General features: G+C 42.1%; 1 protein-coding gene across 3 annotated transcripts in view; it reads left to right on the top strand.

The window, feature by feature from the left end:
* Positions 1-26,287, top strand: part of DGCR2 (DiGeorge syndrome critical region gene 2) — a 48,937-nt gene that overhangs the window by 4,557 nt on the left and 18,093 nt on the right. Inside the window, exons 2-3 of one of the 3 annotated variants that reach the window (XM_063350964.1) lie at positions 12,403-12,435; positions 17,160-17,282. The exons of 1 other annotated variant lie outside the window; for it this stretch is intronic. In XM_063350964.1, the coding sequence (XP_063207034.1) occupies positions 12,403-12,435; positions 17,160-17,282 (156 nt within the window). The remainder of the gene's footprint in view (positions 1-12,402; positions 12,436-17,159; positions 17,283-26,287) is intronic. One more of the 3 variants, XM_063350965.1, reaches the window with a different exon arrangement.

Genomic DNA, 26,287 nt, shown 5'->3' with positions numbered 1-26,287 from the left:
AGGTCTTAAATGCAAGGTAGAGCTCCTTGGAGTAGAAGTCTAAACAAGCCCACAGTCGACATTGTTTCAAGGTGATCCGCTTGTCTCCTGTGACTGAACGTGCCCGGTTTTGGCTAGGTGAGTTGTATCAGTTAATTCAATGAGAAATCCAATTATATTGGTCTTAAAATGTGACCTGGGCCCAGCATTCCTCTGCTGTGAAGGGAGTTCCTTGGTAAGCAAATAGAAGCCCTTATTTTGCTTTTTGTTCGCTGTTTCTACCTTAGCAAGAGCTGAGATGAGTAATATTTTTTGTATTTATTTGGTTCCATGTCGTTGCTAACGACAGTCCCTGTCTTTGTATTTAGCTGAATTCCCAAGTGAGGGCTTCTAGGTGTGAGGGGCAGAGGGTTTTTATCACACTTCTTCAGTTATTTTTTCTGAAAATAGGGCTGGCCTGTCTTCCAGTCTTATGTTTCCCCTTCATCCCTTACTTCTTAATCATCTACTGTTTTTATGTATTTTTAGGGTTTTTTCCTTCCTACTGATGTATTTTTGTGTGCTCTCTTCCTGGTGTTCCTGTGCTCAGCTGTTTGCTGCTGTTATGAGCTGCAAAGTGAGCCCGATGGATTTGAAAAGTCTTTCTTGTGGCTGCTGTCAGCGTAGCAGAGACAAGGCAGAAGGTATCAGACCTTATTAGCAGGTCTGATACTTTAAGACTGGGTAATTCCTGATGTTAATTATAAGGCAAAATTTTTGAGGTGCGAGTGGGTTTACTACTAGCCATGGCTACAAAGTAAAGGAGAGGAAAGGAGTAAGTAGGCAGGGGCCTGTTTGTATGCATTGCTCTGGTTCTGAGAAGTAATAAAACAGAAGGGGAGCCTGAGGGTTTGCAAACGCATGACTTCTGTCCCACCCCAGTAGGTCTGGGAGTAGAGGAACAGCCAGAACAGCAGAAGTGATGGAGAAGAGAGCGCTGCTGCAGCCGTTCTCTATAGCAGGAGGCGGCGGCTGTGGAAGTGCTGCTTCGTTCTCAGTAGTTAGCGGGAAAGGCACAGCTATCTTGGAGAGAGAAGAATTTTAGATGCTAAGTATGAAAGATGTAAAATCCCCTGGTGAACATCAGAAAACCAGCCAAGACTTCAATGAGTTATTCCGTCCCCTGGAATTAGCTTTGTTAGGGCTGGTTTTGATGTTGAATTGTAATGCAAGAGTAGTAGCTACCTTTAGAATCTCTCTTTGAGTAATGCCTGGGTCTCTGTGTTTTTACGTGGTGACTTCTTGCAACTTTTATGAGGTCTTGTTTCATCTTCTCAGGTGCATGTTAATGACTTCTTTCGTGATTAGCAGAAGTTCTGTTGCTCTTGTATGTGTTGTGCAGAGCCAGCGTACCTGGCGTCGAGCTTCGGGGACCTGCGACGTGGTCAGAGCAGAACCTGGCAACAGCTCAGTGGCATTGCCGCTCCTCCCCTTCAGGGGTTAACGCTGGGGCTTGAATTTGTTACCTATTTTAAAATGAAATAAGTGTGTGCAGTGGTTCTTGCACTGATAGCCCCAACAAGGAAGTCCTTGAGATAGAAAAGAAGTATATCACGGCTAATGGGAGGCTTGCTGGGAGGCTTGCTGGTCTTTGCCTGTGGGATCTCAAGGGCTAACCTGTCGTGGGAAAAGGCTTGCTAATCGGTTGCTCTGTGTGGACTGAGAGAAAGTTATGGCTAGAAGGAGTGCTAAGAGATTGTGTTGTCTGTCTTCCTTTCCCAAAACAAAATCTGGTAAACCCAGGCAATTCCTGAAGGATACTTTTAATGGTTCCATGTGACAGAGACTCCAAACATCAGATCTGTTTGGTAAGCCTAGTTGCCAGTCTGTTGCTTGTTCTGCAGTTGCAGCCGATTCTTCCTGTCTAAATACAGCGTAGTGCGCAGTTCCTCGTGCTGCAGTTACAAAGAACAGTTTGCCGGTTGCCCAAGGCTGTTCAGGTGTCAGAACCCACCAGTTTTTCATCAGCGGTGAGTGCGGGTGGGTGCCTGGCAATGCCTGCACCTTCCTGGCTTCCCACTCTCCAGAACGTACCATTCCATTTCCTTGTGTGACAGCTCACACCTCCACGTTTCACTTCCAGTGCTGGGTTTGTAGAGAACCCATTGAGTTGAGGCGAAATCACAGGTTGTTTGGTGAAGTCATTGATGAGCTGTAGCAGAACTCTAGCAAAAATGTGAGTTTGGGATTAACCTTTAATCCACATTCCCCAAACTGTACAATCCTCTGGCTTCTTGTGGTTTCCTGTGAAACTTTTAATTTTGTCTGTGTAGTAAAGGGTCAGCCTGCTAATTCTGAGTTTGATGAACAGCATTTTAATGGTATTTGCTGTATGGAGCTCCTAAGGAAGTTATTATCCGTGTTTGATGCCTACCACTTAGATTAGTAGAAATACATTTTTAAGTTTAATGGAAATTGATAGTTGCCTCATTAACTATAGCTAAACAAAACAACGTTCAACTTCCTAATTAATTAAAATTGGTTGATCTAACCATTATATTTTGCTTCTGTTCTGTTTATTGATTAGTGCATGACAATTGTTGGCTTGCTTGGTGGAAATGTAGAACTAGCTTTTGGTGGCTGCACTTGGGACATTCCCTGCTCTTTTGTCCTTAAACTTACTGATTTTCCTTTGTCATATTTTCATTTGTGTAACTTTTTTCCTGTCTTGTCTTCTCTTTCATATACCTCCTTTGTTGTGCTTCCTCGTACCTTTCTCACTATGAGACAAATACTTGGGGTACCCAGTGAAATTATTTGGGAACCAAAGGTAGTAGAAAAGTGGGATTAAGTGCCGTTTCTGGCAGAACAATGCTGGGTGTTTGGGCTGGCTGCAACTGCGTTTTCTTGGGGGAGTTTCAGGTGTCACTTTGAAATGCCAAAGGCTCCATCGGTTTGTGTTTTGACACTCCAATCTCCATTGCAAAGCGGGCGATAGCACAGCAGCTGGGGTTTGAAGTGGGGTCTGTATGGAGGGAGGTCAGCTCCAGCCCTGACCTGGGCTCTCCCAGCCCAGCTCTGCCCTCACATCTCGAGGGGATACGACGGTGGGTGTCAGCATCGCCTTTGCACGAGTGAAAAGAATTTCACATAAAACTGAGTCAGTGTTGTCCTTCAATATCTGTATGTTTGGTCTGTGTGAATATTTGTTTAGCAGTTTAAATAAAAGGTTTCTTCTGACCTAAAAATAACAGGTCTTCTTTCATACACTTTAAAAGAAAACAAATAATCCCGCTTCTAATACCTGCTTGGTTTTAGTTTGTGCCCAAGTAGCATTTTGCCTTGTGTATGCTAAACTTCTAAAGCATGTTATAACTTTTTTTAATCTAGGGATGGTCAAAACTGCTTTTGTGCTTTCTCTCTGAATCTGTGAAATTACTTGTTAGGCTTAAATTGCCCCTTACTGATTAAAATATGGAAACATAAATGTACTCTATTAATGAGATCTTGGAAGAATCTTTATGAAAAATCAGGGATCTTGCAGGAGTGAGGTGCGAGTGCAAAGACTTAAGTCAGAAGCATCATCACCCCTCAGTTCTGGTAGTAAGCAGATTGGAGAGAAATGGTCCAGGGACGCTGTAGTATGAATGCTTGTCTGTGTCTCTCTGAGCAATAGTGGAGTTGGATGTAATTTTTCTATGGATGTGACAGCTAAAGAATGGCAAAGATCGTGTTTCGTGGTGTAGTACCAGACTCATGTGCATGATAGAAGCTGGTGGAAGAGCTGAAGAGCACCAGCAGTACTTGAACTGTTAGAAGGTGTGGGGGATGAGAAAACTACTCTTAAAGGGTTATGTGGCCTTTTAAAAGTGGATTGAACTTTTGTTTGCTCACTTCTGATAGATTAAGCTTACGGGTTTGATATATGAAATTTCCGTGCAGGTATTTGTTTCATCAGGGAAGAAGAAAGCAGTGTCTTATACAGCATGGACAAACGCAGCAGTGACTAACATGGGCTGCGTTCCTGCCGTGTTCAGCTTCAGTTGAGCGGGGGAACGCTATCCAAAGCACGAGCCATTTGCTCCAGTATGCGACAGCCACTGCACCAGCTACTGTGCAAGGGATAAAACAGGTCTTCCGTATTTGAGGTCAGAATATTTCTGTATATCAGACTTTTGCTTTTCAGTGTTCTAGATGCTTGCTCATCAAGTCTTGTATACAACGTGAAGAAAAAAAATGAAACAGGAGCAAAAGCTTATCTTAGTGTGACCCGTATTTAAATAGCGCTCATGTGCAGGTTTCCTGTCTCCTGGGTTTGTTAGATTCTTGTTTAAGACCATGGCCTTCCTTGGGGCCCTGTAGAGACCTTCTGCCATGTTCATACGGTTTTGAAATTAAGAAATCTGGTTTGTTTTTGGAGAATGGAGTCGTTAAAAATACCTCATTTCATAGATAAGATTTTGTCATCTGTTTGCTTGACATTAAAGGGTATTGCAGTTCCTCGTGTGTTAATTCAGCAAGGTATTCTAAATGCATGCTTGGCCTTAAATTGTGTGTTTTCATGAAATTTGCTTGCATGATGGAAGTGTAAGGATATGCTTAAACACTTCTGAATCCTGTATTGAAAAAAAATGATATTATATTAGCTTTTTTTTTGTTTTCCTACAAAGAAGGAATGTGTGTTGTCTTGTGGAAAGTAAATGGGCTTGCTAACCAATACTCTGAAATCTGGCAATTCCTTCTGTGGATTTAATGGTGGCTACAAATTAGTCTTGATTGCGCTGACAGTTCTTAAATTGCTATTATCGCGTTTCATCTGAATATTCTCGTTGAAACCTGATCTAAAGAAAATACTAATACAGTTCATGTGAAACTTTGGATTTAAATTTTTCTTTCCTCTGTGGAAAACTCTGATCTCTGTAGAGCATCTGTTGGGTTTTAGCTTTTTTCTTTTTTTTCACACCTAGAGTTGTATTTGGTCAAAGGGAATACAGTTTGGTGATCGCCCTGGTGATCATTCTGAAGTGAAAACTATGTTTCACATAAGAACAAATATTGGTCTTAGCTGCCTCGGTAGGATGAGTACTTTTCTAATTCTGAGAATGCAGTTGGTTGGAGGAGGAGAGGAACTCATCTAACATGCTTAGATTTTTTATTTTGCGGTAGTTTTAGGTAGGCGGCTATCAGGTAATAAGACACAGAAGTGCTTTCTGGATTACTTTTATCAGTAGTTTCTCTAGGTTGATTTTTAGAGGCTTTCCAACAAGCAGCTTGTGCAGAGACTGTCAGAAATTGGGGGGGGGGGGGGGGGGGAAGAAATGTTCCTGGTATTCAAATACTTCTGATTACCGGACTGGTCTGTCTAGAGTTGCTGTCACCACTGTGTAGATCAGAACATCCCGGGGTGACTCTGAAAGGCACTGGAGACTGTATGGTGAAGGACCAGCGCAGATTCTTCTGGGAGGAAAGAGGTGCAGGTAACGCTGAAATCTTGTGAAGACAGAGCTGAGAACGTAATGCTTTTTCCGTGTTCAGAATGACCCCAACTTTGTGGAAAAACTGCAAATGAGCAGGAACAGTATGTGTACGTTAATACAAGATTTTGGAGTATTTGGATGCAATGGAATATGAGGATCTTGTCGTAAAAGATGTGTTTAGAACAAGGTGAAAGTTTGAGGTGAGACTGGGGATGGAAACTGGAAGTAGCTAAGCTGCGGTACCCAGACAGTCCTGTCAGCGTAAATACTGTCTGTGGGGTAATCTGTCTGTCCCGACCTGGGCATATGGATCATAAGGGAGAAAGTGCTGTTTGTGGTGCTCTTTTCTGGACAGAATTGATGACTTGCTGAGTATTTCACTACTAATGTTGTTCTTAATGGACTTCTTCTCTGCTGCTGCATTTGTTGGGAGAATTAATATGTTGTGTGCGTGACCGTATTTAAATTCTGTGTGAGGAATAGTGCTATTTTCCAAGCATCCACGAGCATGTTTCATAAGTAGTGGGTTTTAATGAATTCTGGACTCCAGTGGGCTTGTCCCTATAGTTCCTCTGCTCTAGTGCCTACCCTTGCCTGACACCACTGATGGAGTAAGGCCACGTCTTCCCCGTGTTCCCTCCGTCTGTCCACAGACGGTCCTCTGCCATGAGGATGCTGGGTGTCTGTCATGGCTTGCGCTGGGCTGGCCACTGAGACGAAGGACAGATGCTCTTCCCGCACCTCTGTCGTGAGGGAGAGAAAGAGACTTATGAGTTTAGAAGAAAATAAACTACTTTAATGACATATTATTAATATAATAAAAAGGAAATAATGAAATCTATGCAATATATAAAAAAAACCGTATCAAGCTCCCAGGGTGACAGTCTTGCCACCGGGAGGCACTGGGGAAGTCCCAGGCTGGACTCAGTGTCAGACGGAAACTAGATTCCAGATCTGGGTTTGGGAATGCTCGGATCAGGATCAAAGGCAGATGAACAGAGTCCTCCTCAGGCACTGGCCATTGAAGAAAGAGGCTGGCCCTTGGATCCCGTTTATCCTGAGCATGATGCTGATGGGATGGAATACCCCCTTGATCAGGCTGGGATTCCTTGTCCTGCCCGCTCCTCCCTGCGGGTGCCACCCCTCTACGCTGTTCTGCTGCTGACCCTCCAACGTTACCCAAGATAACAAAGTGACCTGACCTTGCTTGTTATAGCAATAAATATAAGCAAGAGCCTCTCTGCACACCGTTCCTTGGCATAAATTAAGAAATAATAAGGTCTTCTCATTCTGAGAACAACCAGTGTCTCCACAATATGCTGCTAGTTTCAGAGAGTTCAGTTAGTTAGAAGAGGCTGAGCTAAAAAGTAAAATTACTGAACAGAAAAACTGGTTCTGTTTTACCTCAAACCAGAACAGTTGTGCAAGGGTTCGGTTAGCCCAGCTCACCACTTCCCTGCCGGCTGGGAAGGCCCCCCCTGCGGTGACAGTGCGGCGTGCAGATGTGCAGGCTGCTGCTGCGCAGTGCGGCCCGCGCGGGGCTTTCCTGCCCTCTGAAGTTGAAGGCCGTCATCGTTTCCTTCCCTTGTGCTGGCTTTCCAAAACTTGCATTGCCCACTGCATTTTTCTGGGCTTGGCTTCTTTGTCAAGCTTATTTAAAATTGGTTAGTGAGTTTAATTGTGAAGTGTGATCGGTACTTTCACTGATCCACATGCTGTTTGGGCTTTCTTAAGGGAAAGGGTCAAAAACGTGGTGCTGCCCAGGTTTAGGTCACTTACCACTGTTGCACTAAAATGCTGAAGTCCCACCTAAGGCTGTACAAAACACCTGAAGCCCTGAACAAGGCTGTTAGTATAGAGGAACTGTAGGCTTTAATTTTGAGCTGTATTAAAAGGTTCCCGAGTACCCATGGCTTTGGTTTTGTTTGTGCCAGTGCTGTATTTTGCTTTTCCCTTCTGCCTGTTTGCTTACTATCATAATATACCGGTTTCTTAGGGGGGAAAAAATGCAAGCCTGTTGCTTAGCTGGTACCTCACTGCTATGAAAATAAACTGTTTTTCAGTCTGGAATGCTGCATTGTCTAATTCACAGTATTATTTTGGCTTAGTTCAAGTAGCAAGTTTTGTTTTCTGTTTAGTTTTAGCAGTACTGGGGAACAGGGAAATATATTCTTTCTGTTTAAGTCTTAGGAATAAGTGTCCACATTCATAAAGCACAAAGTCTGTATTTTCTGAGTCTTAGGAAATCATAGCCAGGGTTCCCATTCAAGAAGCTCTGATGTTGTTGCTTTGGCTGAATGCCGGGTCTCTTGCATGGCCTTAGCTCTTTTTTTTTTAATTTTTTTTCGTCTTTTTTTAAATCGTTACTGGCATTGAGTATACCCTCCAGACAAAGAGCAGACAATGAATTGCAGCGAATGACGCTTGTGAGCAAGGAGAAACTGGGTCAGTTCCAGGCTCGTGCAGAGCGTAGGTATGATAGCGATGAGAGGGGCCGAGGGGAGGGAGACTGCCAGCATTCCTTACCGTGCTCTGAAATCCTCATCTAGCGTAACTTACTGTGACAGCACCCCCAGTAATACAGAATGTTCATTAGAGTTATTCATTAAGGATTTACAGCTTTCAGCTGGAGTGCTGTCACAGTTTTAATTACTTCATGAAACTGTCATGCAGAAAATGCTGATGCCTCCAATATGTATTATTTATTTATTTTTGGAACTGATGCGTTCCTACCAAATGAGATTGTAACTCCAGAATCTCTAATTTTCAGGAGCGGGAGTTAAATTTGAGAATAGTTGTGGGTTGGTTTTGGTGTCCTGGGCTCTGTGCCGTTGTGCTTTCGTCCCCTCCGGCACACGTGGGGCCATGGTGGACTGAAGCTGCCTGACCCAGACGAGATGATCTCTAGAGGTCCCTTCCCACCCCGTCACTCTGTGATTCTGTGACCCAAGGCTTACGATGAGGCGCATTTTCCGCAGCGCAGCTGAACAGCTGAGCCCTGCATTGGATGTGGAACTGCGTGCTCTGTTTTTCTGTAGGCTTTTAATTTGAAGAACAGTAAACAGAACCAATTTTATTGAGGAACTTTAATAATTTATGGAATGGATAATTGTCTGATGGTGACTTGGGAGCTTGACAAATAGTTTTCTTCTCCAAAAATAAGGTGGTGTTGTTATAATTTTTTTTTTTCCTCCTACTGTGGCTTGGTTATGAAGTACTGTATGTGCTCACTCTGCTACCCTGAATGCAGCAGTGGGTGGGGTAAGGGTAAATCTGAAAACATGTAATTGAAGTAAGATTCACCAAGTGGCATAAAGAAACCTGCTGGGAGACGAATGGACAGTGAATTTTCTCCCTGATCTGGAGCCGAAGGGAAGCACCACTTAGGGAAGGCGTTGCTTGCCTGAGAGCAGAGCCTTTGCGTGGGGTCAGTGATACTGTAGAGACAAACTAAAAATAAGAAAACCTGTTCAAAGACTGGGTCAGAACATCCCCAGGTTTGTAGTTGGCTTCTCTGTCGCTGAAAACCCTTTGTTTGGCAGCAGCCTTCTGGCCCCTGGGCGCTGAGGCCGGGCAGGACAGTCCTGCTCTTCATGGAGTTTTGTGTGAGATGCGGTACCTGCTCCGGTGAACATCACCTCTGCACTTCAGAGAAGTCCATGGTGTGAAAACTGCTTTTTGAGTGCAGAGGACTTGCTTAAGGACAGGTTTTTTTCACATATCTGCTGAGGATGAAATTAAGAAAAAACACTGGGGTATTGTTGTATTGGGGATATTAAGAATATTTTAAAGTTTCTGTTACTTCAGTAAATACCAGTCTAGAGAAATATTGGTCGTGTTATGCTTCCTCTTGAGCATAAATATTAGATAGGGAGCTGTATGTCTGTGATGATGATGGGCATGGTGCTCCTGTTGTTGTTTTGTTTGTGATACTTGTTTGCAGGCACTTGTTGGGCAAAATCTCCAGGAGTTAAGGTCTTAGGGGGTCCGGCTCCTTGCTGAAGGCGCTAGGGTCTGGGCATGCTCCTGCGCTTCAGCATGGGTCAGGTTATACAGAAACAGGGATTCAAGAAAAAAGCAATTTTCAGTTTTCGTAAACTTATTCTTAAATGTGTTAAAATATGAAACAATAGTGCAACATGTAGGTACAGGTCTTAATGTAAGTAGGTAGGTTTAGTATTATAAAATATAAGAAAGACCTGTTGGACAAGTTAAAATCTGAATAAGAAGAGTTACTGGCCTAAGCGCTTGTAGTTAAGGGTTTTTGTTAATGCTTAATCAGCTTTTGATAGCTGTAATTGCCTCTTGAAATCTGAGCAGAATATTCTCTTACAGGTTGGTTCATCTGGTTTGAGACAATGAGGGATTTAGACCGAGAAAGCAGGAAGTATTTCGGTGTTTGGTTTTCCTGCTGTCTGTAAATAAAAAATGAAGATCTACCAGATCCAACCTTGAGAAATGTGACCAAAATAAGCAAAGTACACGTGAGGTACAGACAAAACTGCCATTGTTCGTTAAAAGCTTACGTACAAAACCAAACCGTGTACTTCAAGCTTATCTTTTCCGATACGTGCATTTCAGAGTAATAGCTTATAATTGAAATAACATTAAATGCTGGGCTTGTGCGTTAATCAAATTCCAATTCCCATACAAATGAAGCTCAGCAGACAAGAACAAACAATTAGTGTAGCAAATGAAAAGTGGCGTTTCTTTGTATTAAAAACTGAAACAGATTCAAATCTATACTGGCTATGTAAATGCTAAAATGTAACATGTATCTGTAGTCTTAGCTACCACAAGAGTATCTGAATGTATGAGACTTTACTGAGTGGTGAATCTCTTTAATAAAGAGAAATTAAGTCATTGCAACTAGAAGAGCCCTAACATTAATAACCAGTGTTTGCAGTCACTGAGTTTAATTTCTGTATCAAATCACTCTCCTGAATTGAAACTTGTATTTTGGAGGCTGTAGTTTAGGGCTTTGGCTTCTCATCTCTACCTTTTACATTGTGAATTGCCAAGACAGCAAGTTTTTTGTACCGCTAGTGGTTTATATTTCGGAGTTAGGAACGTGTGGCTTGTAAGTAAGGGGGATCTTCTGTCAGGGACGCATTTCTGCTTTCTAGGCTTGCTTTTTCCACTGGTTCCTGTAACCGTGAACCTCAGTGTCTTGCGAATAGAAGGTTGAAATTTAGGTTTTGAAAACTTTGATGTGTTACCTAATGCTTTACAGGAGATGTTTATTATACGTACCTGAGACAGGGCCTCTGGCATTTTTATTGGATGTAGCATTTCTTCAGGCTGAATTCCTTTTATATCTGTGTCTTGAATTGAAGGAGGATAAATAATCCTGTCAAGACAGTATCAAAGCATTCTAGTTTATCCACCTGCACTTATCTTTGCAGGAGCGTTTTGATAGTGCTTGTAGACCAGAAGGGTGCTTTTTTTGAAGTCCACAGGCAGTTGGCTTCTGTCACTTGGCAGAAGTTTTTATAGCTTGCTGGTTTTTGCCCATTCCCGAGAGCTCCTTCTACACCAGCTGCTTCTCTTACCACTGTGGTGGTGGGACCTGATACAGCTTTTTGGGGTCAGAGCTGTCACTCAGGTCAGTAATTGGGTCCGTTCTTAAGGTATGGAGGTGGAGGTCCCAGCTCTGTTCACAGGGCAGCTTGTGGTGGCACAAGGCTGAAATGAGCTGTTCTGCTTCTGAGGAGATGTGTGTAATCCTGGCATATCTATTAGAGCTAATATTTAAAAAAATAAAGTAAATGCATTAGTAGATGTTCTAGCTTCATTGGCAGACTACTATTATGAGGCCCCAGTTCCACATTAATTGATACTGGATCTGTACAACTGTGTTTCTGCTGAATTAGTTGGAGCATGCAATCTTTCTGGTTGCAGGGGGACAAACCATAGCTGATCTGACTCAAAATTAATGTGGACAGACAATAGCTTCATTTGATCTGAAGCTTGCCAGCTCGTCACATTCATTCAGAAAGCAGAACTAGCAAGGTGAACTTGGGCTGAATCAACACTTTGTCTCGTGTTTATTACAGTCTTGATTTGATATTGGAGGCTCTAAAATGAGATTGGCTGCATTGAAAAGTAGTGGATAGTGGATATAGATCCTCCCTGCCTTTCTTTCAAATAAAATAGTTGTTTTGAGTAACTAATTATCCCTTATTTTTTGCATAAAAAGGGGAAGATGAATAAGAAATTAATTCCAGTTTAAATGCAAGCAGGAGGTGTCCTAGTCCAAACATACCTCTGAAAGGCTTAAACTGAAGCAGAAAATGCAGGTTGCGGGTAGTGTAACGCCCGGGGCAGCTCGCTGGCCGGGTGCGCATCTGCTGCGGAGGGATGCCTGCCAGGCTCCGGAAGGAAAACATTCCCAGTTCCACGAGATGATTAACCCTGAAAGGGCTTCCTGGATCATTTTATAATGGCAAAAAGGTGTTTTATCAACTATGTGAAGCTGGATGGAAATTAAAGCAGGGTGGGTGTGTATTTTATTCATCTGACGTGAAGTCCTTCCTGTGGATAATGCTTGTTGTGAATGTCTGTTTGGAGTATGTAGCAGAAAAGCTGGAAATTAGCACGCTGTAAGGAGAATTAAAAAAGCTAGTTGAGCCCTGTATTGACATAAGTGATGAGTGCTGCGAAATGCCTGGCATTCAACATGTAACTGGCAAAATCTTTGGAACAAAAGCCTTCTGTAAGAGTGTAAGCAACCACCTTGAAAACTTAGTTTTTTCCTGTGTGAAACTTAGATTTTTGTATTAGTCAAAAATCTTGTCTGTTCAGTCACTGACTTAGAAAAATGGTATTTGGCAGCTAAAGGACATGAAGACCTCTTGTTTCTATGGCACTGTTTAAATTTATTTATAATCTTGCCTGTTATTTCTGGTGTTTGATTAATTAAGTGTCCAACTGTTTTGTAAGTTTTGTTTTAAATTTCAAATTACAGGTCCACGACTAGCTTTGGCAAGACTTCTTTCAGGTGAGTGAATCACAGGCAGGTTATATTATCTGTTTGTCCCAACAAATTGGTATTGGTTTTTTTTAGCCTTCACCAGACAGTAAGTTTTATCTTGGGTTATATATTAAGCTTGTAGAACTGAACACGGTCTGAACCTGATTTCAGTTTTTCCTTCTCTTTATATAAAAAGTTACGAAGTTTCTTGCTCCCTCTGGCCAATTTGTAGCTCTTAATAAACTGTTGCTAGAGAGAACAATTGAAGTGTTACCAGAGAGTCCGCTGTTACTAATTGATGGTATTTCTGAAAGGCAAACGTTCGTTGGGGTAGGAGTGTGCTGGTCGTGTTTTAAGGAAGGAACATGGTGGCGTTGTGAAAGCCTGGGAGCGCGGTCAGGAGAGCTGACTTCTGCTCGTAGGCTCATCTTATCTGCAGCCTCTGGCAAGCTGTGTGATTTTTCTGTACTTCGTTGCAAGCAGCGGGAGGAGGATGCAGTGGTTGGCGAGATCGTTGAGGGTTAACCTTGTAGAAGCGCTTAGAGACGGTGAAGCGAAGAGACTGTATAATGACACCTGGCTGCTTGAAGTGTTTTCACGTTCTCATGCTGCTTGAACTTCGTGGTGCTTTGGAAGTTTATATTATGTATAGTGCAAAAACTACAGTTGCTGCTATTTGCAGTGTTTTACGTGCCTCCCTTCTTCCCAGCAAATGCCAGATGAATTTAATTGCTCTAAAATGAGATTTCAGTTCTACTAAATCTTGTGCTGTAGCATAGCAAAGACTGCATCTGATCGTTAAAGGAAAAAGAAGCCTTTTATGTTAGAATTTCATATGTGAATCATAATACTGCTGATGTAACTCCTCACATTGTACGTGAACGCTGGAGGTGGTTTTATTTCTATTTTTTCACTCCTAGGCAGTTGTTGATGCCGTTAGCTAGTGTTGTATTGGTGCCTCTGCTGCAACAGCTGCTTACTTGTAGCTGAGCTTGTGCTATTACATATTTTCTAACCATACTGAACATACAAAATGTTTCTGCTTCAACAGCTGGTGGAAAAGACGTGTTTTTAGTGCTGCTAGGAGGTGATAGTTTAAGATACTTTCTTCCTCATCCTTCCTTGCTGTGAGTTACCATCAATAGCTATGATGGGATATCAGACTTTAGCAACAGAAGTGGGATGGGTATTTTTGAAACTATGCTATTCTGTTGAAGAACTGGAAATCTTAAATGGGTGAAAAAAGGTTTTTTATTTACCGCACTCCTGGAAAGTACAAAGTCTGACTGTGTTAAGTGATTACTTGCATTTCGGGAAAGACGGCTGGTTATGTTGTGCTGCACTGCTGTTTGCTAGTGCTCGTACGTCCTCGTGAATCCTGTTCTGCTGCTGGCGGTACGACTTGCCTGTAAAGAGACAGGCTTGAAATGTTTTCATTTTTCTGATGTTTTCACTTAAAAATAGGCTACTGAAATGAAATGCTTGACAGGGCCATGGAGACTAGCACCTCTCCTGTGCATCCTCTCCTCTCCTGTATTTCTCTGTTCCTTGGCTGAGTATCTCACGGGTTCATTATGGGCTTCCTTCTATTTTCATGTATGTATTTAACCTCTGAAGGCTGCTGCCCAGGCCAGCCGATGCACTCTGCTGCGGGAGACTTGATCCAGGCACACGGGGTGAGGGACGGTGTCGGGAGGTGGCCCTTGCCCTCAGCTGGGGGTTCCTGAGCTGCCACCCACTGCCGTGTCTCGGCCGGGTGACAGCCCACCAATGTGCCAGTGGTGGGGCCTTAGTGGAAATCTGTGTCCCAACAATGGCAAGGGCTTTCTGAAAGAGCTGATCTTCAGCATCAGTTCTCGAGGAGGCCACCGGGTATGTCCAAAGCCACCCTGGGCACAAGCGAGGGAGGCAGTTAGATTTTCTCAGATGGTTTGCATCTTGTTTCTCTCTGTGCTAAACCACAATAGGCAGCACGCCGAAGCAAAAGAATTCCGAAGAAACTCTTCCAGAAGCTGCACGATGATTTAGGTAGTTCAATAACACATGGGGATAGGGGCCCTGGGTTCCGGTGGCGCAGGCGGTGTTATTGGCAGTGGTTGCAGAATATGGAGACTTTCATCTCTCAGTATTTCTTTCAGTGTCACTCTTTTCCCTTCCGCAATAGAATTGCGTAGCAGTTCGTGTTCCTTGGTCTGAAATAATTAGTGCATCTCACATAGTATGGTTTCCACTGGGAACAATTGTTCAGCTGGTTTGAGTGGTGTTTTAATAGAAATGTTTTGTACTCTTCCATGTATCCACATTCTTCAGAGGAGCGTCTGTAACACAGGAAGTAATGACATTATGGCATGTAACTGGCATTTTTTTTAATGCTCATAATACTGGGATGGAGTCATCCTTCTGTCTGAACCAGTCATATGTAATTGCACATCAAATGTTAATAGCATGTATGAAATTCTAGAGAGACAAAAGTATTCTTTACTGGTTTTCCCATGTGCATGTTGGCTGGTAGTGCTTTCCTGGTGGATGCTGCCTGTGAAACCAGAGGGGTTGCAGAATAGCCTTCTTCACAGGGTGTGTGCCTGACTCCATTAAAATCAAGTGGTAAAAAAATTAAGAGTTTATTAAAAGTATTGAATTTTGCCATAACTGCAGGTGGATGTAATGGAAACCTGGAGCTGGGCTGAGGATAGTCTTTCACGTGGTAAAATATCTACCGCAGGCTCCACTGTAAATTCTGTACATAAAACAGCAATTGTAGAACTTTCTAAGAAAGCTTCCACTGCCTGCTGACATTGTGCAAACGTGGTGAAAGGAGCTGCAGTGATTTACTGAAGAGTTGATGCTTTTCTGTGAACTTGAAATTTGAATAGTTCTCATTTCAGCTTGAGGTTTTACGTTTGTTTGGCTTGGGTGTCGTGTGTGTCCCTCTCCCCCCAGCTTAAAGATAGACTTTTAAATTTTCTTTTTTGCTACTCTGGGCAAGTGAAGCTTTACCTTTTATTCCTCTAATCAGGGAGAATAAAAGGTTTTACTCCCCCTTTCCCCCTTTGGGCTAAATACATTACTTCAGTTTTTGTTCTGGGAGAGGAGGGGGAAAATCATTATGACCTAAGCTGGTAGATTTTTATTTTTTTTTACATTTCCCCAGCGCTCATTTGCTGTTAGCTGTTTGGACCGAGGAAGACTCTAAATGGTTGAGAAGGCTCTTGCCTTGCTGTTGTTGCCCTTGGTAGTCTGGCAGGTCTGCGAGAGTTCTTAGTCATTTTGTGACCTGCATGTGTGCTCCGGGTAGGTGGTTGCTAAGAGGATGTGCCTGCTTTTATTTTTCTAGACGAGCAGGTCTGCATTTTGAAGAGAAACCAGTACTAGAACTGGATTTTAGTCTAACATCGAATTAGAAGCCTGTTATCAATATCCTATACCGATTACCAGGGGTATGGGTACAGCTTTTATTGAGAGTGCCTGATTACTGGTTTTATTACGCCCGGTCATGTCGTCTGAAGTGTGACCTCTGTCTTGATTTAGTTTAGACTAGTTTAGATTTAGTTTAGACTAAATCAGGTGTGTTTGGTGTGTTTCAAGAAGGTGACAACTGCAATTACAGCTCTTTTCTTAGGTTGTAAACTGTGGATGAGAGAATACATACCTGTATTTTAATTTTTCTTTTAGAGATTTCTCCCTGCAAAACAGGTTACCTAATTGATTCTTTCAAAATCAGGAATGAGTGTGTTTTACTTTAAAATACTTAAAAAAAAAAAAAAAAAAAAAGCTCATTCTCTAGACGCAGCTTACCTGGAATTATTGTAGCTTGCTGAGAGGGAAAGGTGCTGAATTCGTCAAAAACATTGGGTGGAAGATTGACAGCCACCATCCAGGAGAAAGACAGACGGTGATGGTCTGGTGTGAAAATGAGCCTACGGATGCTGATGGCTATTTGCTTGTAAACAAGCTTAGAATTGTTCTCTTGTGTAGACAGATATTTCTTTCCCTGACAAAATATTTTGAGGGACGCAGAATGAAGCTGGCATTTGATAGATGGATTTGATATAAAAAACTTTGAAAAAAAAAATGGTACTTTTTATAATGCTAATTAGGTCTGACAGTATAATGACAAGTAGGCAGTATTCTTGCAGAGGCAGGAACTACATGTTTGCAGATGTTGACAGGTTCTTGTAAAGGATGTGTTCGTATGGAGAAACTCTACAAAAAAGCTTAAGCTAGAAACTGAAAACAGGTTCATGGATATAGTAATTGTTTTACAAATACTTCTATGAAATGGCTCGAAATCAGGCTGGACATTTGTGCAAGTCTAGCGGGTCCTGGTATACATAGTGATTGGAGTGGAAATGGGACTCTGAGTTTATTGTGTAATCTAACACTTAATTACCGAAGCATATTTTTGTTGAACTTTGGTTCTGAGAAAAGTGAACAAGTAGTCCTCAGAGCCTCACAAGAAGTAAATGGGTAACGCTATGATGATAGCTGCTCATATGGTATCTTTATCAGGATGGTTTTACTACAGATGACTGAGAGAATTATGTCCCAGGCACTGGAAGCCGGTCCTCGCGTCTGCTAAAACCACAAACATGCAGTTTAAAACATGGGAAGTGATCTCAGACAAAGTGGTTTTTAACAGGCTGAGTTATCCATTACTTCAGTGATACGTTACCTGCTGGATGATCAGTATATGTATAGACCTGCAAGAATAAATAACGCTTCATACAAAGCACGCCTTTCTTCTCCCCCAGAGCTCCGCTGCACGCCGGGGCAGTTTGCCTGCCGGAGCGGGACCATCCAGTGCATCCCTTCCAACTGGCAGTGTGATGGGTGGCCCACCTGCGAGGATGAGAGCGATGAAGTTGACTGTCCAGGTGAGTAAAGCCGAGGAGACTGCCCACCCCAGCGTCGCCTTGCTTTGCAGCAGCACTTTGACTCGCTAAGATCTCTCGCTTATTTTTGTTTGAAAGTGGAGATTGGTTGATAGAACTGTACCCATTACTAACAAACTTTGAGTTGGCTTGTCTTTGTTCTGTATAACTAATGCTACAAACAGTTTTTGCTTGTCTGAATTACCCTTCCATTCTTACAGTCTGAGTAGGTATCCTGGAGCTGAGGAGAGTTTGTTGTGTAAAAAGTGACTTTCACGACAAGGAAAAAAATCATATTGTAATTAAACCAAAATGACACATAGGCCTGTGGTTAAATTCGGAATTACTGCTTTGACTGTACGAGTGTATCGCTCTAACTGTGCTGGGTGACATTGTTGAACTTGGGTAGAGAGCGTGTTTTATTGCTGCCTGTTCTGATTATGCTTCTTGTGCTTAAGTGGAGAACTTTGTTCTGCCAAACAGGCTGGTGTGTTTACTCCTCGTAAACTCTTGTGATCGTACGCTTTCAGGAGCCTATTGCCAGCAGTGGTTCTCTGCTAAAGCTGATGGATACTGATCTGTCTTGAAAACAACAAGCAAACAGAAATTTTTGATTATGAATATATAATCACAATTTTGAACACTTTCATTTGTTCTTGACAAACAGGCCAGAGCAACTCTTTTTCTATGTGTCTTAAAAGTGAAGGGACCTGTAACCTTTTTTTTTTTTTTTTCTCCTCTCTAAGAGCAATGAAGCAGGAATCTGAAAGTATGAATTCAACTGTGGCATAATTCAAAACTTTTATCTCTGCAGTGTGACTAAATTACATTCAAAAACTGTTTTAAGAAATGCTTTGCCACTAAACTACTTAATTTGCTTGTGAGAGAATCACAGGAACTTTGTGGCATCATCATTACAGCATTTAGTCTGCCATCATTCTGCTTTTTGAGCTATTTTAGAGAGGTGCTACAAAATAGTAACATCGGTATTTTACAGCAAGAAGCTCTTCTAAATATTCAGATTTTCTAGTGGAATTAGAGGAGTAAAACTAACAATCGAACTTTGAAACTGTGCTGTGGTTAGCCATCCCCCCAGTGTCTGCTGTGCACAAATTATTAAAAGAATGTGTTGAGTGCTCTTTTCAGAAAGCTTTTGCCTAGTTTGTGTGAGCGTATATATTTGCAGGGGAAAAAAATGCTGGTAGTTTCTTCTGACATTGAAAATTAAGCTGTGCCATTGATATTCTGTTAAGGATAGTCTTTATGATGTGGATGCCCTAAAGAAAGGTGCTTTTATAGTTGTGCTGTTATTCTTCCTCCTTCTTAGTTAACTTTGGCCAAATGTGAAAAACTAGGGACCTAATAAAATTCCGGAGGTTAATGGAAGTCAATGGCTAGGGAAAAGCAGAGTCATGTTAATATTTTGATTTACTCAGAAAGTACTGGAGGCTTCACCTGTGGGACTATTGGAACATCTACATTAGTAGAAAGCAGTATTTTTATCTTTTCGTGTTGCCTAGTGTATTAGTCAGCAATTTACGTCGTTGCATGGAGGGTGCAACGGGATGGTGTTGCCTCAAGGACTGGAGTTACAAAGAATATTTGGTATATGGGTAGGAAGAGGATTTTATGATAGTATCACTTCTCAGTAGATAGGCTCTGCTTTTGTGTTGGGGCTATAGGTCTCGCTGGACTGTCTGGCCTGAGATGATGAGAGGAACTTTTAAGTTAAGAAGTGAAAGGAGATGCGTGGGAGAGACTTGATTCGTCGCCATGTCTGTATGCAGGAAGAGGAGAGTAACATACATAAAGAATACTAGAGGGGAAAAATGATGGACAGCATAGAGAAGGAAAGTATTCCACTTGATGAAAAGAGTAATTGGATAAGTAATTGGTGAAAAGGCTGCGCTCAGTAAAACAGCCAGAGAGCTGGGTGTGGCGTTTGTGAAAGAACTGAGATATTTGCACGGTAATGCAAGGAGCGTAGCCAGCAAACCAGAGGAACAAGAACTACGGGTGTGGGATGTAAAAACTCTATTATACCTGTGACAAAAAATTGGTGGGGTAGCGTTGTGACCTGAAATGGGTGATGAAGGGCATGTGCTATTCAGAACTGTCAAGAATAAGGACAGGTTGGTGTGCTGGTGTGTGTGTGAATGGTGTGATGGAGTATAAAAAGGAATAACATGAATGAAAGTAAATCTGAGGCCAGAGTAAGTTTGGAAGAGTATGGTTTTCTTACGTTGGGGAAAGCAATATATATGTGAGCAGTCACAGGAGAGACTGAGTCCTGGGGCATTGATTGGGAGCTACTGCTGCTAATGATAGTAGCACATAATCATACTCTGGAGTGATAACTTTCTTATTTGGCCACTGAGTTAACAAGAAATGATGCAGCTTTAAATTTAGAAAATAGCTTTGGATTTAGATGAGCAATTGTGAGATGATTCAGCTAAATTTAAGTACTTTTTAATTAAGGTTCTTATTTCAATAAAGGCAGACTGAACACTAAAAGAACTAGTTAGTGAAGCCACCTGGACTTGTGAAACTTGGAGAATTAAAATATCTTTAAATTAAAAGGTATGAAATCTCTCTGAAGCATGAAAAGAAAGCTTGCAAGAAAGGGCTCTGAATCTGGTTGGGAAGCTTGTTACTTTTTCGCCTTTGAGCTACTAATGGCACACTCCAACTTGAGCAACTCGGAAAAGGTCAATGGCAGCGAATTAGGATTTTGCGGTGGTGGTGAAGCTGTGTTTCAATGACTACTTAGTCACGTTGGTATTTTCAAAGGTTTAATACAAAGCCATTGTAAGTTATTTGGCACTGTTGGTTAAGTTCACCTTTTTTAGGCCTGATTTAATTCGTGTTAGTAAGAAAGCTCCTATTAAAATAAGAGGATCATTAATTAATAAATTATGTCTCTTTTCAGAGTGAACGTTTAAAACATGGAATTCCTTTCAGTTCCAAAGTTGCGATGTGTAAAGTGCTGTTCCCCCTGCTCTTCCCAGTAGGCATGCAAACGATAGTGGAATCTGCTGCAGTGATTACCCTCAATTCCTCTGGTAGACTAAAACTGTTGGCTCTTTGCTCTAATACTAAAAATTGCTGGAAGGGTTTGTGTAGCATGTGCCTGCGGCTCTCTTCTACTTAGGCAGTGGAGGCTCATGAAATTTGTGTACTGTTCCATACCAACAGTAATTGATACTAAAAATAGTTTATCCCGAAGTGATGTATTCTGTGAAATGGTAGAAACAGGTATTAATATCTTAAACAGGCACTTTTACAAATGTAAATGTATTATTTCTACTCACTTCCTCTTACGTTTCTATACAAGTAATCGAAGTAGGAACTTAACTTTTCCACCTTCATAGAAGTTCTGTATTTAAACGCATAAGAAGGAAGGACTCTGCAGTTTGCCTTTTACTGCTCATTGGGTTTCCAGTTTTGCTTCTGCCAGCGTATCAGGTCAGCTTCTCCAGAATACCCTACCTTCTTTGCAGGCCTTCTGGTCAAAACTCACGTTCAGCAGTGCAGGCGGAGCAGGGTTTGGCATAGCTCTGGCTTTTTACCTGTGTTTTGTTCTTATGCTACAGGCTTGATGATTGTTTCTTGTGTGTATAAACAGAGAACAGATGTCTCAAATTCCAGTGCCTTTCATAAATACTATCCATACCAGTTTTTCAGCTTGCAGTTATATTGGTGGTCACTCTGTTTTCTTCCTTTATTTATTTATTTTAAAAAATGGAAATTTTCCCAGGAGTAAGTGATCGGATTGTGCCATCAGCTGTCCTTGGGCTTCTCCCAGCATCTGAATTTGAAAACCTTCAGCTCGCCATGTAGTGCACGCCCTTGCCTCATGCCACGTTCTTCCTTCGTGAGGTATTTCTCAGTACTGTTTTCTAGACCTGCTTGGTCAGAAACAAGAACGCTGGAAAGTTTCATCGAGCTGAATTCTTAGGGGTTTTTTGCCGCCCTGAGCCTGAGGCCACAATCAGCGCTGGGCAGCTGGCTGTCCGGCCAGTGGTCCTGGGCCAGCAGTGGCTAGCAGTGGTATGAGCAAGCTCCATGGCAAACAGTACGATTTTACATGGGTTTGTGTTGAGATTGGGAGCCCGATTTCATACAGCAGCAATCTTGCTAGGAGCTAACTGTAAATGCTCATCTTGAGCCATGTCCTCTTGTACACTGTTCTTAAGGACTTCCCCAGATACTGTATCAGGAAGAAATGCGCAGGCTTGGAGGTCACTTGCCCCAGCACATACACACTATATCATCTTCGAGTCTGCAAAGTCTCCTTCACGGAGCCAGCTGAGGGTATGGCCAGTAACCAATAAAGCAGCAGCTGCAGCACATTGTTTTGCAGTGATCATAAACAGCTTCGTGTTTTGTTTCGCCAAGGATACTGTATTTGGTTGAAGTGACTTTTGACATTTGTTCACTTTTGAGTACATCTCCTTTTTTAAAACTAGATAATAATGATAAAACCCTCTGATCGCTTCCAAACCTTTTCTGAGCCCTTGCTGAACTCCTGTATGATGCATCCTTTTTACCCTCCTTCGTGGTGTTTAAATTATAAGCTCCTTACTGTCAGTCTATTACTTTGAATAGTGCTCAGCACAGCAGGGTGCTGTTCTTGGTTGGCATCTATTTCCTAGCATAATACAATTAATAACGCGAAGCGTGGAGCTGCTTGATCTGAGAAGAATCACTCCTCTCTGGGGAGTTCTGAACTATATTTCCAAATCCTTAGGCACAGAAGTCGATTTAATCCTGACGTTCTCTCACCTCTCAAATTACCAGATGGAATTAAAAGCTTTCCAAGCTTTTAGTAGGTAATACGCTGGACAGAAAATTTGAAGCTTAGGGGACAAGGCAGCTTTTTATGTAAATTTTGAGAGTCTGTGTGTTTAAACAGGAGAAACTCAAATCTTGGAACAAATAAGATGTGACAAGACCTAGTTGCTTCACAAACTGTTTAGTTTTGACATAATTTGACATAGTACATCCATCCTTGTGAAGGGTTTGGCTTGGGTGACTTGTCGTCTGCAACAGAGTAACTCTGGCAGCTAGTTCAACTTCCCAGAATCCAGTATTCACCTGTCCTGACCGTACAAGGACCTCTCTCTATTAAACTCACTGTCTTCTGTCTGCCTGCCCTTTTTTTTGGTGTGTGTGGCAGATTGCAGTTTCTCTTCTAGCTCCTCCGAACACGGTTCTCCATTTGGCATCCCGTTTGCTCCCCCATGCAGTGCTGGCACACGTACGTTCTAGCCTGTTCCTGTCTCGGCTGGTGCCAGCTCTCACTTTTGTGTGGTCTCAGCTCACGTTCCATTTGCACTACTTGGCTTTTTGCTTCCTTTTACTTGGTCCAAATGAAGAAGGCACTGGGGGGGGGGGGGGGGGGAAGGAGCTTTCTGCTCTGCCCGTGTGCTGAGCTTCCCCTAATGAGACACCACGTGCGAAGAAAGCGCTGCTGAGATCCTGTGGGTAAAAGCTGCAGAGCAATCTCCGTGGATGTACACGGAAGATTATGGACAACGTAACTGAACTTCTTCCAGCCTCTATGAATAATGGGCAAACTCACATTTCTTTCAGTCTTAAACTTGACTGCGTTTGTCCCCTCCTTTTTTTCAGTGTCCTCAACAGGAATAGCAAAACCTGCACGTGTGGCACAAAGCTTTTTCTGTGAGCTCGCAGGGCTGTGTTTTGCAGGCTGCAGTGACAGCACTTGATCAAGAAGAAGGTAGTTAGAAATATAAGCAAAACTTCTCCCTCTCTCAATCTCTTAATTTTTGTTCTGAACAATTATTGAAATGTTTTGATTCAGACCTGGAAAAGTTTACCAGTATAAAATGCAGTAGGAGCCATCCGGCATGGCAAACGTCCATTCTGAAGTGGTAGCTTGGAGTTTTAAACAACTGAAAATAGTCAGGGAATCCGCGGTGTTGGACAGCTTTCTTGGTGTATCGCACTATACTTAGACCGCAATTGTGGTAGAGTCAATTAGAGAGCAACTGCAAATTGGAAGGAGCTGGGTGAATACTAATCATACTAATTGTGACTTGATCCATTTGGAAACAGATCAGAGGATGCACGTGTCCACCATGCTATAGTATTCGAGGGGAGAAAAAAAAATTGCCTCCCCTGAATTTTAACTTGAACACATTCTTCCCTTTTCCCCAGCAGCTAAGAAGTAAATTACATTTCTGTTGTAATTGTATGAAGTCAAAGGAAACAGAACTATCTGTCTTGGCTAGTAAAAATACTGCTGCTGTTGTTTGTTGTTGTAGTATCTAAAACAATAAAGGCTTTTGAAAATAGCTGATCTTCCAAAATCTGATGGCTTTCAGAATGTTAAGTATGCACATAAGCAATAAAAGTGATGGCTTTTCCTTTCTGAAACACTCAAACATGGTTAGGTTGTGGTCTTCTGGCTTAGGTTGTTATCATAATGCTTAGTCCATGGCACTTTTAATTTATTTTTAAAGATAAAAATATTTTTATAAAGGAAGCAGGAAGAGCAAAGTACATAGAGAGCTCTTCTGCAGAGTATTGAAAAAATACAGAAGAAAACCAGTCCAATTACACCTTGCCACCAGAGCCTGCAGCAGCTTTTCATGGCAGTCGAGTGACTTAGAGGCTTGTTAGCATCTTTCTTCAGTGCCCTGGAAAAACTTGTCATCGTTGTTTTTCTCGGAGATCAAAAATTCAGGTCAAATAGGAGCAATTTAGTATTTGAAGAGCACCAGTCTATTAAGCAGCTGACAGTGTTGGGCTTGAAGGAGGAGTGGCGGGTGGTGGCTGCCTTCTGCCTCTTCAGTGGCACCACGGCAGACGCCGGGGAAGGAGCGAGTGTCCTGCTTCTGGGTGAGGAGCCACTGAACTCCTTTGGGGGGGATCTCTGTAGCTATTTTTCAACGCATCTGGCATAAATTCTGTCAACTTAAGATGTTAGCCCAAGTAACCCTTTCTTAACCTCGCGTGTTAAAACCTGCGAACTTCTGTTTTATTCCCAGGGAAGGTAAATTGTTAAGTCCTCGTGGGCGTTCTGTTTAGCCGTGGAGGGTCAGACATATGGTGTTGCATCTGCTCTCACTTCTGAAAGGGAACTAATTCTTCGTGCATTTGGTTCTTACTGGTTCTTTGGGTTTAGTTGTTACCATTTAATGCCATGGGAAATTAGTTTCCCATGCTGAGCTCAGTTCATCTTTGATAAAGCGTTCTACGTTAGTGTTATTTTTAAAGTCTTAATATAATTAAAGATTTGCCTTTTCAGTGTCTCAGTACCGCTCTGAAAATCATAGTGTAAATACTGCTACTGAACCATCAGGATTAAGAACCGTCAAATTCTAAAACTAAAAATAGATTGGCCTTTAAAGTAATAAAAAATAATCAGTGATCTTCACTGTCAAATTATTTTACCATTTTGTGTCCTTTGAAATGTACGCTGACTGAATCTCTTGGCACTAACTTCTTGCCTGTGATAAATAGCGTATTCTAATATTGAACAGTAGAATTACTACTTTATTCCTGTAAGGCCATGTGAGCGTATTATGCACAGCCATTTCTTAATGGGTGATCTCTATAGACATGTAATTCCTGGGGTAACGTGGTAATTAAATATCCCTTGTTTATCGCATTAACCCAGGGCAAACTGAGTATGCTAGAGCTACTCTGCTCTTCCTGCGCTCCAGCTAGTGATCTTTTTTGCTCTCTGGTGCTAACATTTGTTCCAAGGAGTGCTTTGGTTGATGGTGGGTCTTCTGGAGGTCTTTCCCTCTGGGTAATACGCCAAACAGTCTCCAACTGGGTTTAAATTATCATGAAATTGCTGTAGGCCTCTTCCTTTCTAAAGAGAATCTGAAAGGAGAAAGTTTTATCGACATAGTTTTGAATATATTTCAAACAGATGTAATTGAACCTGTTGAAGAAGACTGTAGCTCTTCTTTATATGAGACCATGCCTGGTTTATTTGGTTTAGCTAGGCTAGATAGAGCTAATCAGCTTTAAAGGAAAATAAGCTGATTTTTTATGTAGAAATGAACTCTGCATAGTTCTTTGTGATGGTTAAACTCTTATTAGCTTTAATAACATCTAGTAATATTAAATAACACAGTAGTAGGTATTTCTAATGCTTAAATTCTTGGGTCTTCATTTTTCTCTTTTTAAGGTTAATGCCTTGTTTCCAGATCAGTCTTTCTTGGTGCTTATCTCCGTCTTTCTCAAAGGTTTCTCCCCATGCTGTGCCAGCCTTCCGACCTGGGATCTTGCTAGTTCTGCTGGCTACAGCCCGTGCTGCAGCAGCTCCACCTGAACTGCCTGCTCCTTAGCTGCCCCTGGCAGGCATGTGGAGCCCTTCAGCCCCTTTTCCGGGGGCTGTGTTCTTCCAAAGTTATCAAATCCAGGTGTCATCTATGCCAGTTAGAAGCCCTGACACTGAGATGAGGGCGTGTATGTCTTTTTTTATTTATTTCAGAAATAATGAGCTAACATTTCCTTTAGCAGCTTGAGAGTGAATGAAAAACCTTGTTCTTCTGGCTGAAGATAGGTTTCCTTTCCTGGTTTTAATTTTGTCCTAGATCTCAGAGAATGCATTGGGAAAAGTATTGGAGAAGTCGTCTTACATCCTTGAACACACAACTGTGAAACGAAGCAGCTGGAGAGTGGGTAGTTCGCTGAACAGGAACTGGTAAAATGCACCGGGGATGATGCATTTGCTGCAGCAGCTGAAATGATGAACGTCAAGTCCTGTGTACAACTGCAGGCTGTTGAGAATCTGCCAAAATATTTAGCTTACTCTGCAAGACTCGTGTAATGGCTTGTTGGTTCTTTTCAGTTGTAGGTGTTTCGGTTACGTGCCCTGTAAAATGGCCAGGCTGCTATTGCAGGGATCTACCATCTTTATTTACCTGACTGTGCTACTTATCATATATGTCATGAATTAAAACCCAGAGGAAGTTTAATAAAATGAAATCTGCCTTTGCTTGCATCTTTCACCAGTACTGACT

The sequence above is a fragment of the Chroicocephalus ridibundus genome, chromosome 13 (genome assembly GCF_963924245.1).
Source record: "Chroicocephalus ridibundus chromosome 13, bChrRid1.1, whole genome shotgun sequence".
NCBI classification, from domain to species: Eukaryota; Metazoa; Chordata; class Aves; order Charadriiformes; family Laridae; genus Chroicocephalus; species Chroicocephalus ridibundus.
Note: the sequence above shows the minus strand (reverse complement) of the source record. Positions and strands in the feature narration are given on the sequence as shown.